This window comes from Protopterus annectens, chromosome 13.part0 (genome assembly GCF_019279795.1).
Source record: "Protopterus annectens isolate FY-2018-M chromosome 13.part0, PAN1.0, whole genome shotgun sequence".
Classification (NCBI taxonomy): Eukaryota; Metazoa; Chordata; order Ceratodontiformes; family Protopteridae; genus Protopterus; species Protopterus annectens.
In genome coordinates, this window is record NC_056747.1 from 672,285,802 (window position 1) to 672,300,077 (window position 14,276).

Sequence of the window (14,276 nt, forward strand, 5' to 3'; positions counted from 1 at the left end):
CACACGGAGGCAGGAGACCAAAGAGACTTTTCTCCAAAAAGGAAAATGGACTGAAAACTAGTACCGCTGCAGAGACTGAGATAAGGAAAGAACAAATGGTGGAAAATGTAAAGAAGAAAGACCCCTACATGGTACATGTGCTAAGAGATAACTCTAGAATTATGCAGAAAGGACTGAAAACATTAGGAAACATCTGACTGCTTTGTGAAAGGCAAAGCCTATCACCAAACAGATCTTCTAAAACGTGTTTGCCAGCTCTTTTGCTGCTAGCTATGGCAAATATTAAACAACTGTTGTGCATTATCAGAACACACATTACAAACCTAGCTTCCGCTTTGCCAGTTTATGGCTTTGCAGAGGCCTTGATTAAATTGCTAGGAGACAAATTTGTACACTTGGAAGACAGTAGATGCAGGAAGAATATACATTTTACAAAGAATCCTGAAAGAGATGAGGGGACTGACTGCATAAAATTAATGCCACATAAGACTTCATTATGGACTGGGCCCCCAAGAAGACATAAGGATTTAAATAGCTTACTGAGTTTTTCTTCAACGTATGAGAAAAAGAATAAGACCATTGTCGTTAAAGAACAAATTTTGTATGCGTTATAGGCTCCAGGTCAGGTAATACATATAGGGGATAGTCGTATACTTAGTAATTACAACTACTCATTGACCACACACAAAAACATCTGCTTTTCAGCTCATAATTTGGCTTTGTAAGTGGGTAAAATGAAAATGTGGATTGTTTCTTTCTCAGCTGAAAGCAAATTTTCTGGTGGCCCATTTATGTCCTCTTCTGGTGACAATACACTTCAAACGACCTGGCAAGCAACCAGTAATCTCATTAGACACAAGAGAGGCATCAGCTAATTTTCCACAGAGATCAGAGGTAAATATCTGAGAGACAGCAATGTGGGAAACCAGCAAGATTTTCCCTCTATTTAAAAGACTGGTGGAAAGCACCCTCATGTTAACACAAGTCAGAAGCAGTTTAATTTTTTAGTAAGTTATGCTACAGAAAGATGGAAACTATAGATTAGGTATTCAGGGTGCTACTGTAACTTAAATGGTGCTCATGCTGTAGTGGTGGCACTTTTATAGGGATTGAGTGGTTGAACATAGGAGTGACATAGCTCTTCTTACTATTGATCAGTAGTCTTAAATACTACCGGAGAGCATTAGAATTCTATCAAGCCATGATTCATGCCAAACACTGCTTTAGTTGTATATTAAAACTTGTAATTCTGTTTTATAAAATAGGTGTGGAGACTTTAACACTGTTTTACTATGCAGAGCATAGCACTTTTAAGAGAGAGTGACTCGCTAATTTATTTTTTTAGCTCTAAGGATCGTAGTCAGTGGATTCACAGGCGGATAGGGGTTGGTTTACAAAGGAACCTGCAAACTTATTTTGTCTCTGCCAGTTAAAGGGAGACACCACCACTGGCACTTTTCTTTATGGCTCCAGAGTATAAAGGAGCCGTGCTGCTACTTAAAACAAACAGAATGGAAGTGCATAGTACTAGCATCTCAGTATTTAAAGAAAGTTGATGCCGTCTGGGGCAAACAGTCAGTATATTACATAAACTACAAATACATGGTTAAACATTTTCTTTTATATAGAAACTTGTTATTTTGATATATAACTGCAGTTTCATTACAATGCTTGTCGTTCAGTGAGTATTTTTTCATTTACAATATTTAATTTATAGTGGTTGCTTAATCTACTTAACACCTAAAACAGTTAAATATCAAATAGTGAGAGAAATCAGAAAGTTAAATTATACATGGAGTCCTTTGGGCTCACAAATTTTCCAGAAGAGGGGGATCTCAAATTGTGATAGCTCTATTCACAAGCATAAATTAGTAACAAATTGTGATAGTTCTGTTCATGAGTTGTGAATTAGTAACTGACTTGTTTATTTGATGTATGACACTATGGTGAGCCATCTCTGCTCTCTGTCAGTCTAGAGGTGAACTGCCTTCTCCTTGGAAGTGGACATTTTCTAATTTGTTTATCAATATCTTTCTAACTTTTGCAGTACATACATCATGCTAAAGGAATGATTTTAATGCTTTTTTATTGCTCTTAACAGAACCACCCTCTGTAACTACTCTCTTGCCCTTATATATAAGGAATGTTTTTGATGATTTTCATTATACTCAACTAGGATCTCTTGTCTGAGTGCTTCAATAAAGGATGTTCCATTTTTAACTCAACTGTGGAGTAGCTACTATTTTCTGTTTGATTATTTTGTAGCATGTATTTTACAGTTGTTTTTTAAAGTTCAGTTTTTATCAAGTTAACTAAGTGCATAACATAACTCAGGGAGTGAACATCACACCCTCCACACTGCAAAGTTTCTTCTTGGTTTGTTTTTGGACCCAGTATAGGTTGCATATTAGTTTTTTCTGAGACTTGGATACTATGGATTTTGGTTTTTACTTATTGTTTTAAAGTTATCAAACACATTGTAGAATGACTATCTAAGACTACTGCTAGGTCATGTTTAGATGGTATTCTACTGTTCCTCAAAACTTTAACCAAGGTTATTTGTTTACCTCTTGTTCGAATACCGTTGAGATTGCCGTTTCAGTATGATAAAGTTCCATAGACAGCCGTTACTTAGAATTTTGTCAATTTCTCTTCTGAAGGCATCATCAGTGTAATTAAGGCTAAGAAAATTAAATCATTTATTGTTCTCAAAAGCATATTATGTCAGACAGCAAACACTTTATTGTCTTGAAATGTTAGTGAACTTCACATACCTTGTTAACCTGAAGTATTTATTTATCTATAATGCAAACTTTTATTTTTGCAGGAGACCCAGCTTTCAGATTATTAACAATTAAAGCTCATGTCTAATACATTTGCTGTACTTGTTAAAAAAACTTTACCTTGAAACACAGCACATCTTCATGCTGGTGCGCATGCCTTTATAAAAAAACAAAGTGGTTTAGTTCAAGCAAAATATAAGCATTTAAAATTCCCATGGTCACTAAATGCTGTTGCTAATGTGTTGCTTCAGTCAGTATGCCCTGCCTGACATCATTCCGAGAAACACACTGTGATAACTTAATGTGTTAATCTGTAAACACTTGCAAACAATTTTTATCATTATGAAAAAGCTAAGTACTTTACAACTCTTTTCCAGTTAATTCTCTGCACGCACGCACGCACACACGCACGCACGCACACACGCACGCACACACACACACACACACACACGACTGTTTCACAATAACAGAATCAAGAACAAATCAAAATTATGATTTTGGAACTTATTATTCATGGAGAATATTGCTAGTTTCCATGAGCTCCCAAAACGGCACCATTAACATGCAGCAAATGTTCTTGTCAGAAGAATGGTACAACCCCTGTACTACATCATGGCCATGTCAGATGTTCCAGTAATGCCCACAAAAGACTCCCATGTTATTCTGGAATGTTAAACTCTTATTTTTTAATATTTTTGCTCACACTAAATCACTTTATTAAAAATAAACAAAGGGGTGAGCACTTAGCACAAAAATGTGCTGTGTTTCAAAGTAAGGCTTTTTTACAAGTGCAACAACTGTATCAGACATGATCTTTAAAACTGTTAATTTTTTTTTTTTGTAAGATAGCGCCTTCTACTTCATAGGATCAGGGAGAGTTGAGAAATTATCATACTTCCCTTATCTGTGGTATAGGGAATAACCCTGTCAAATGTCTAACACCCAATTAACCAAAGGGTAATCATTTTTTCAAGATTTAAATCTATGAATGATCCCTGAAGGAAAGCTAGTGAATAAAGGGCTTCACAAAGAGAGCAGAGGAATCTGTTGCCATATGAAAAATGCTAGACCATGTCTCCTTAGTTTTTGACTTGTCACAGATCATGGATTAAGAGTATGAGCATGAACATTAAAATATCATCAGAACAGAGTGGAGTCTCTTCACCATAGCTAATTGTCAGAGTTGTTCTATTAGCTAAGCTTTCTCAATTTTTTTTTAATTTTCAAATGCATTTGAATGAATTCCATAGTATTTACATACATAACATCTTAAATAACTATGTACACTATTTACATTAGCCTGACACTGTAACGCATCTTAATATATACAGTTAGTTTATAAGTATGTCCAATCCGTTATTAAAGTGTCTGATCAATTATTGTATAGTGTCAATCACCGGTAAGACTTTTCCCCAAGGGTTGTTGATAAATGGCTTTGGATAAATTCGTAGTTCTTTAATTTTAATTTCCAATAATGCTGTGGCCTTCAGTAGGCTGTAGAAGTCTTCCAAAGTTGGTATTGTGTTTGTATTCCATCTTCTCGTTGTACACTTCCTTGAAATTGCAAGTATAGTCCATACTAGATACATGTTTGACCTATTCAAATGAGGACCTTCGTTCACATTTAATAATACAAGAGCTTTAGTTAAATAAAATTATTAATTAAATAAAGCTTGTAGAAAGTTATAAATGCCATTCCAAAATGGCTTAATTTTAACACAGTCAAAGAAAATGTGGTTCCAATCCGCATTGTGTACTTGCTCATATCTCCAACATATTCCTTTTATCGAAGAACTAATTTTACTGATTCTATCTGGGGTTAAGAATGCTCTGTGCAGGCATTTCCAGTTAAAAACTTTCCAGTATTGTGTAAATGATGTATATTTTATCTATAATAAGATATTTGTTGTAATATCTTCAGTTAACCGTATTGAGTGTCATTTTGTTATATATTTCCAGTATGAGGTTTTGGGTGTTGTTTTATAGTTTATAAATATTTTGTAAAATTTTGAAATACTGTTTCCCATATCAAAGTCATTATGTATGATTTCATATATGTATTTCTTAAATTTAGGTATTTTTTTAAATGAAGAATTGTTAATTATGATACTTAAATCTTGCGGATATGACAGAATACTCTGTAACGTTAGCCAGTCCTGTTGTGGAATTTTGTTTGTTGTTTTTATTACTTGCATATCTAATACATTTAGTTATTTGATACATTGGAGCCAACAAACAAATCCTTTGTGTTCAGATCAAACCAGATTTTTAAATATATGTTTGCATTAATGATTTTCCTAAATGAGTCAATGTAATAATTAATCATACAAGTTTTAGTGGGTTTAGTTATGTTATATTGCATACTAATACATATGTGCCATGGCAAATTGTTTTTATCTGTTGTTTGAAATTTTTTTTGTAAATCAAATTAATTTATTGATATTACAGTTAGTAATTCTTTCCAATTTGCAGAGTAATTTGGACTTATCCATTCTGAGATTGTTTTAGATATTGATGCTTTTGTATATGTTTCTATATCAGAAAAGTGTAATCCTTCCTGTTTCCATGGTCTGATATGTATTAAAGCTATTCTGTTTCTTTTGGGAAACAATAAAAATGTTATTAGGCATGAATTTATTTCTTTAAGTATATTCCTTTCTGGTAACAGTTGTATTGCCAAGACTATATATAGGATCTTGGGCAGTAAAACCATTTTTATTAACTGTAGTCTATCTTCAAATGTTAATATTATTTTGTTCTATTTTTTCACAGAGATTTTAATTGTATTGATGATGATGTAGTTTTTTGAGACTAATTCATTATTACCCTTGCATAACTCAATTCCTATGTATTGTATGTAAGGTAGATTCTTGTTTCACTATAATGTGATTCCCCCTTAGTCTGCATTTCATTTTTATTTAAAAATAAAAAAATTTGATTTTGATTTATTGAAATGGAGTACTGAAATCATGTGTAATTTGTCAATTAATATATCTAATTTTTCTAATGTTTCTTTTGTATTAGATAATGTTAGTAATATGTCATCTGCAAATAGCATTACTTTAGAACTGTATTGTTCATAAACATCTATTCCTTTAATTTTTATATTGTTACGAATTGAATCTGCCAATATTTCAATAACCAGAGCAAATAGAATAGGTGACATAGGGCATCACTGTTTAGTGCCTTTTGTTATATGTATAGATTCAGAAGTAAAAGGACCTAACTTGACATATGCTAAATTTTTTGTATATATGTTCTTTAGGAGATGAACAAAGGATGCAGGAAATTCAGATAGCATTAGGCTTTTGAATAAATAGTCCCAATTTAGGGAATCAAAGGCTTTCTCTATATCTAAGCCAATTATGAGTGTTTATTTTCTTTAACAATTAACATAATCTGTAAGAGAAATTATCCTTTTATTATTGTCATGTGTGTGTCTATGATATATAAATCCAGTTTGATCATTATTTATTGTTTTGGATAGTAATCTTTTCATTCTGTTAGTTAATATTGTCATAAATATCTTATAGTCATTATGTAATAATGATATAGGTCTATATGATGGTGGGAGGATGGCATAATGGTTAAGGTGTTGACCTTGCAGACACAAAGTACAGGGTTTGATTCTCACATGGGATAATTGGCTAGGCTTAAAATGGCCCACAAGGCCAGTTTGCCTAGTATGAACCTATAAAAAAAGAGGTTTGGGGATTTGTTTTCCTTTAGGATTGGTGTGATTAAGGAATATCTCCAAGAGGGTGGTATTAAAGCTTGTGACTGAATTTTTAATAGAGTTTTATGGAAGAGGGGTAGTATCTTTGAAGGAAACATTTATATATTTCCATAATTTTGCCATCCATACCTGGAGCTTTATTAGTTTTACTGTCTTTTATTGTATCTGTAATTTTTTTGCAGGATATGGGTGCTTGCAGATCTAGTTTTAATTTTTCTCATATTTTTTTTATATTAGAACATTTTTTATCTAGATTTAATTGATTGATATGTATATTTTCTTATTGGAAATGTTCCATATAGTGATTTCCATAGGCATCAAGAATGTTACCTATATCTGAGACATTTTTCCCTTTCTTTTTATGGAGGATACTTTTAATGTTATTAGCTTTTGATTGTATTTTGATTCTTGTGGATAAATTATGTAGATATTTGGGAGAAGTGGCCAAGGTATTAATTTTTAGTTTTTCTAAAGCTAAACTAATTTTATGTGTTAGAATTTCATTGTATTTATTGTTTAATACTTCTTTTTTTTCATCTCCAAATGATTTTGATTTTTTTGGCTTTTACTGACAAAAGTTTGGATTGTAGATCTAATAATTCAAAATCCCATTCTCTGATTTTTTTATACCAAGTTAGGGTTTCACCATATATGTGTATATATATATATATATATATATATATATATATATATATATATATATATATATATAAGCTTTTAACGAGTCCCATATCATCATTTTATTTATCTCTGTGGTGTAATTAATATCTAAGAAGAACTGTAAGGCAGATAATAACCAGGGTTTGAACTCTTTAATTTTAGTTATACATGCAGGAATTCTGGAGTTAAAGATTAATGGTTTGTACCCATTTTTAATTTTTAGAATAAATGAATTGTGGTCTGAAAAGGGGCAGGAGTGATTGAGAAATTAATGATTTTAGAGTGTAAGTCATGGGCAGCAAATATTTTATCTGTTCTAGTTTGGGTACTAAATCTGTGATCTTGATGGTAAAACAAAGATTTATCTTCTTTAAATTTGAAAGTATCTGCAAGATGAAATGATTCTACCCACTTGTTTAAAGCTTTTGATACAGCAGATGTATGCAGCGGTCTTTTATTTGTAGTTTCAGAAATATCAAATATACAGTTAAAATCTCCCGCTAATATTAAGTTGCCTTTATAATTATTGGAAATGAAATCCAAGTGTTTTTTAACAGTTCCTCTTCTAATGCCTGGGAACCAGTATAGATTGGCTAGGGTCCATATTCTGTTATTATATTTAACTGTTACTAACACCATAAGGCCTTCTTTATCTTCATACTTATAAATGATTTCTGGGTTAATCACATTTGTTTTGCATAAAATTGTTATCCCTTTTGTCTTTGTCTTATTAGTGGATTGCGCCAATGTCATATATTCCTTAGTATTCCATTTGTAATTATTTGTTTTGAAATGAGTTTCTTGAAGGAAGACAATTTGTGTTTTGTTCAATTTTAAATATTTCAGTAGATTTGATCTCTTGCTAGGTTTGTTTAAGCCATTGGTATTTAAAGATAAAGTTAAATCCATCTTAGGTTATTTAGACTATGTCTTTTTTATTTTATTGTGACTATTAAACATTTTCCTCTGATAACAATAAAGTATATGTTTGAGCTTTTAAGGGAAATTCTCAGTTTTGTACTTGAGTGTTTACCAGTAAAGTAATGTTTTGGTCAGGCATACTAAAAATGTTTTTGTGAAATAAATTTAAATTAATAAATGTTAACAAAACTAAGATCCACACTAGCCATGGAATGCAAATCATTAATAATCTGATGGATAAACCTACGTCCATTAGATTATCACTCATACCTTGACAATCTAGAACATCTGAGCTCCATAAATTGAATTATCATATGGAGAATATTTGTAATAGGGAATGAGCAATATTTATATTATTTTGAACAGATATAGTATTATTGTAGATTAGACAGAATTCTAATACAATATAAATGTCTACTTATTGTATAAGGAATTAATATTTACATGAAAGATAGATGACAAGCAATTCAATCATAGTAAAGTAGGATGTATCATATATAAAACCTCAGTAAAAGATTATTGCACACAGTTATTTAACATATTCATCCTTATTAATGAAATCTTTCAAAACTTATTACTTAATATAAATAGATGGTAATAATAGTTATACCTAATGTTTATAATACAATGTATTTTACCAGATATATCAGAAGTTATATTTCATTGTTTGCCAGCATTTAAGTAATCACTTTGTTTGTTGCTAACTTACTTACAGCATCAAATTTGTTTTATGTGAACATTGATGAAAGTTAGTGCATTTTAATTATCAGTGCATCCCTCTTCCCTGCACATAAGAATTTGCATGTCTGTCATTTTTATTATAAAATAAGTGAAATTATAGGTTAAAAACAACAAATTCACTTATTGTGATTAATGATTACAAGTTCCCTTTCCATATTTATAAATTGCCATTTTAAGGCATATACTGAACATTTTTAGAGTTAAATGGCAAAAAAGCCTTTGATACAATACCCCACATGGGCATTATAGATAAGCTCACCAGCTTAAATATAAACCCCTATGTCACTAGATGGGTTGCAAACTGGCTCAATGACAGAACCCACATGGTTAGAATTGCTGGAGCCATGTCAGACTCCAAACCAGTTACAAGTGGCACCCCTCAAGGCTCAGTTCTGAGACCTCTCTTGTTCGGTATATATTTCTCGGAGGTACAGGCCAACACGGGTGGACTGTGGCTGACCAAGTTCGCAGATGACTGCAAACTGGGTGCCATAACCGACTCTCCAGCCGACACAAGCATCCTCCAAAAGGGCCTCATAGAAACAGACAACTGGTGCCAGAGCCATGGCCTCAAGCTAAACGCCAAAAAGTGTATAGTCATCCCCTTTGGCAAAAACAAAGTGCCCACAAATTACCACATAGGTGGTAATCCATTAAGTACAGAAGAAGTAATTAGGGACCTGGGGACCCAAGTTGATAGCAGTCTCTCATTTGACAACCACGTGGCCAAAGTGGTTAGAAAAACATTTTATATAGCCCACCTAATCATGAAGGGATTCACATCTAGATCAGGGGAGGTCATCATGCCTCTTTACTCATCCCTCATTGGGCCCATAATTGAGTACAATGCCCCTTTTGGGATGTACCTTACCAGACACCTGCAGCAACTGGAAAGACCCCAAAAGTACCTCACCAAGAGGATCAAAGGGCTCAAACAGATGCCATATGCTGCCCCGTTAAAGAAACTCCAGCTCTACTCAGTGGCATACCACCTGCTCAGAGGCAATCTGTGCCTGACGTATAAAGCCATGTCCAACCCGGAATTAATGGACATGCTCCACCTCAAAAAATCCAAGTCCCTTAGAGCTACACACTCCAGGGACCTAAACCTCAGCACAAAAATAAATAGGACATGCTGGAGGGACAGATTCATTTCCCAGAGGCTCCCCTCACTCTGGAATAGAATCCCAATTCATGTTAGACATAGCCCCTTGCTGACCCTCTTCAAGCGAAATCTGGACGCGTGGATGGGAAATCGCAAATTCACCCCTGGGATATTTTCTGTGTCCCTGCTAGACAGAAGCACAGTAAACTAATCATAAAAGGGTACCTTCTGTGACCTACTTTACAGAGGCACAGTAGGCTAATCTAATAGGGAGGCAGAAGCCAAGTACACTCTGGCTAGGCTTATAAATGCCCTAGGGCAGATAGCCTAGTATCTACCTATGAACCTATGTAAAAGGAAAGACTAAAACAAAAATACCTGCAGTGGTAATCATCAATACCCAAGGGGAGAAGAAAGAAAGGTGATGCCAGCAATGGTAAAAAAGGCAATACCAAGGAGCCCCATAAGGGCTGAAGACCCAACAGAAAAGCTGCCTAATTTAAACCCAAAGAAGTTATTTAACTCTATTTATAAAATGATCTTTTTTAGCAGAGTAAGATGGAGGAAGGAAAATTGAAAGGATCTCCAACTGGATAAGAAGTATTAATAACTCTCTCTTATCTCCCACACTCAAGCTAATGGTAACCACATATTATCGCTGAAGCAGCAAACAAGATCTGAGATAACTAAAGAGAAGAGAGGGATTATGATTAAGGGGAGGACCATGAGCTATGGAGCCTAAAGTATATCAGAGTGGCCGAGGACGGTTCCATGTCAGATCCTAGACCCATCAGTTAAGGAACAGGCAAAAAAGACATCAGATTTCCCTGATAACACCCACCCTGAAGGGTATTATTGCTTGTGTAGTGTGTCTTAGCACAAACACTGATGGTGATTTCCCAGAATATAAGTTATCTGAAAAAACAAATTCCCATAATGAAAAGCACAAATTTGTTTGTCCAAAAGAGAGCAGATACCCACCAAGTACAGCTTTGAAGAAATACTATGGCATCATTGTAAAAACTGAGTAACTGCAATTAAACTGTGTGTTTAAAGTCAGATATTCCCCAGATGACTTTTGTCTCTGTCTGACATCAGTGTAGTTTCAGAATAAGAAAAAAATGAACTCCAGTGAAAGAGCTGGGCTAGAAAAAAGATGCTAGGTTCAGTATTACCTCATTTGTGCTTTAATACTGTTTCAATTCCTCTGCTGTAATCCTAGTGTCATAATATTTTTAATCAACACTTTTGCTTTTGTAGGAGTTTGACAGTTTTAGTGCATTTACTTCTGTGCTGCTGCATACAAGGTGGTTTATTCTGACATTCCCACTTTAATATTCTCGTAACAGTTCATTTGAATTAAGTCGTATTATCGAGGAAAATTTATAGAAGTGATTAAAACAAAGGCAAGAGTCTATTACAAAGGCATAGAAAATATTAGTTTCAGAACAGACTTCTTTTAGAATTCAGAGAGCAAGAGCTGTTTGTGGAATTGGCAACCAGAAAATAGAAATGAACTGATAGATGAACCTTTTTTTTTTTCAGTTGCAAACACCACTTCCATTGTGCAGCCTTTTTATAGTAGTCGTTTATATAGGTCCCACCTGCATTTTCAGGAAGGTTCTTCCCATCATCTGCCACCACCACTGTGATATAGAAACAAAGAATTGGGACTTGGTATTCCACTGATGTTCATTTAATCAAAGACCATTTGGTCAAAAGTGAGTGATAGAGTAGTTTTTGACATTAAAAAAAAATTTTTTTTTACTTGTGTCTTTCTACAAAGTATGGTAACCTCATAGTTGGATATGCAGGGGGCACAGTTTCTGGCATGGATGCTACAGAGGAAGTTGATATCCACATAAAAAATTCAAGTTTTACCAAAGCATAGTTCTGTTAGTCAATCAGGCTTGATTGTAAAGTAATCAACTAATTTTTCATCATTAAAAATGGTATTCTTAAAACTTACACTTTACAAAGTCTGTGAGAAAATTCTAGGGAAAGTATATTTTTACACTTAAAGCCATAGAAATGCTTGACTTTTCACATGTACATTTTGAATCACGACTTTGTTAGAGGGTGGCATAGTCGTCCAAAAGATAAATATGTTGTCTCGCAGCCCTTACTTCTCTGTTTGATTTCCTAGCTGGGATGCTTACTGTGCAAGACGGTCTGTGTACTTGTGTCAGTGTTTTTTTTTGCCACTTTTCCCCCTACCACTCTAAAATGTATTAGGTGACCTGGCAATCCCCTGAGTAACCTGCATGTGTACATAACATTTTGTGAATATGTTTGCTTTGTACTATGACTTTGCATCACATCCAGGATTAGTTCCCTGCCTTGTGGCCATTGCGGGTCTGTATCATGTCATCGAATGCTGAAAACAGCAAATGATGAATGATCGATCCCATTTCGTTGAAAGCTGAAAATATCGACAGCTCAGAACAGCGATTTCTTTCCGATGGAAAGAAATCGCTATTCCAAAAAAAAAAAAAAAGTAAACAGTTAAAACACATACACACTACATTAACCCTACTTCTAACCCAAAATAAAAAAGTAAACAGTTGAAAACATATATCCACCTAACTTAACCCTACTTCTAACCCCCCCACAAAAATTAAATTTATATACACTTAACTAAACCCTACTTCTAACCCTAATGTGTACGCTTAAATACATTACTAGATATGCACTTACCTTAACGCGCACCCTAACCCTAAGGTCAATAACTATTGCACATTTACATTCGGGAACCATACCGGATAAGGGAATTTGTGAGACTGCACTCTGAGAACGCACTACAGTGCAAAACACGGCAAACTAACGAAGCGGCCAAGCGACTTCTTTCCCAGGGAAAGAATGCGCTGAAAAGCCGCTTCGCTATTTTGCCTGTTTGCTATTTACAGTTCAGTGAAAACGCATTCAATAGAATGTGTTTTCGATAATGTAATAGGGACCCGGCCATTGCTTGCTAGGATAGGTTCCAGCTCCCCTATGACCCCGAATAAGATAAAACTGGTATTGGAGAGTGAGGGATCATGCTCATACCTATCAACTGCTATTATTTATGCTTAAAATTATGATTTTGGTCATCAGATTTACCCTTGCTCCTCCTCAGATTTACTTACACTCCTCATAAAGTTGTTTATCGGATACTTTAAATAAACTAAACCAATAAAAAGATTACCTGTCATTAATACATAGATTAGTAAAAAGAAAATATTCTTTCCTCCCAGAACTAAGATTTTTAAAAGTTAGCACTGGGAATTTTAATGCACAGAGGTTGAGTGATATGATTGTGCTAAATGTGTTTGACTCTCTCGCTCTCTTTCTTTAAGGGAAGAAAATGTTGTTGCAGTATCCAGCATGAATTTTGATCCTGCAGTTGCTCGAATAGCAGAGATCCTAGCCTCAGGAAAACAAATTTCTAAGGCAGAAGCTCAGTAAGTATCCTGCACTGTTCTCTGGTTCAGCTGTACAGTGTATTTTGAATTTCCTTGCTGAAGAATTAAAAACTGTAACCTTCTATCTAAAATGCATTTTTAAATGTATATTGGGTATATGGGCATGTCACATTAATTTCTTAACTGTAAAGGTAATTTTCATCTTAAAAGTGAGGCAGATAATGGAATGGCAGTTCTCATTTTTAGTACCTTAAAAGGGTGCATGTGGGAGTAAGCAGTATTAAGCACTGTACTCTAATTGAAATGCAGCATCTGACTGCAACCTTGACAGATATCTTGTGTGAGACTGATGGCATGTTTATCTTTAGCAAGATAGTGTCCTCAAAGTGCTTGACATATACATTTTGGGAGAAATTTACTGCAGTTAACAGATGGTTCAGAAATTATGTCTCTGTCAAAATATTCAGTGAATCATGAGTGGGAGCTGTTGAGCAACACCTCATCATTTTCTGTGATGACATTCACCTTTCCCCTAATGGTGCACAGTGCAATAAGCTCAATAAAAGAATGAGATTTTTTTTGTATCCACAACCAGTCTAACAGACTTTCCATTTTAGTTGTACTGGATTATACATGGCTGACTAGTTATTTATGAAAGCTATTACAGTGGGCATAATTTTAAAGACGTGGTTTAAACTTGAAGCTTGCACACTTAAAAATAAGGTGGTACTTTGCTTAATTGCTTTTTAGAAGTCAGCACCAAATATGGAGGGTATATTTGTATGATGAAACACATCTTTTGTCCAACTTTATCCAAGTCATGGGTATTTCTGAAATATTACTTCAGAATTAAAATGAATGATTTAAATGCAAATTTCTTTAGATGTTACATGCCACATCTGTCCACATAGTCTGATGGGCAATGT

At 34.2% G+C, this 14,276-nt stretch overlaps 1 protein-coding gene across 4 annotated transcripts in view; it reads left to right on the forward strand.

The window, feature by feature from the left end:
- The window catches only part of LOC122787576 (apoptosis-inducing factor 3-like), a 1,199,414-nt gene that overhangs the window by 1,094,164 nt on the left and 90,974 nt on the right, over window positions 1-14,276 (forward strand). For all 4 annotated transcript variants that reach the window (XM_044054360.1, XM_044054361.1, XM_044054359.1 and 1 more), the window contains one exon: window positions 13,285-13,389. In XM_044054360.1, the coding sequence (XP_043910295.1) occupies window positions 13,285-13,389 (105 nt within the window). The remainder of the gene's footprint in view (window positions 1-13,284; window positions 13,390-14,276) is intronic.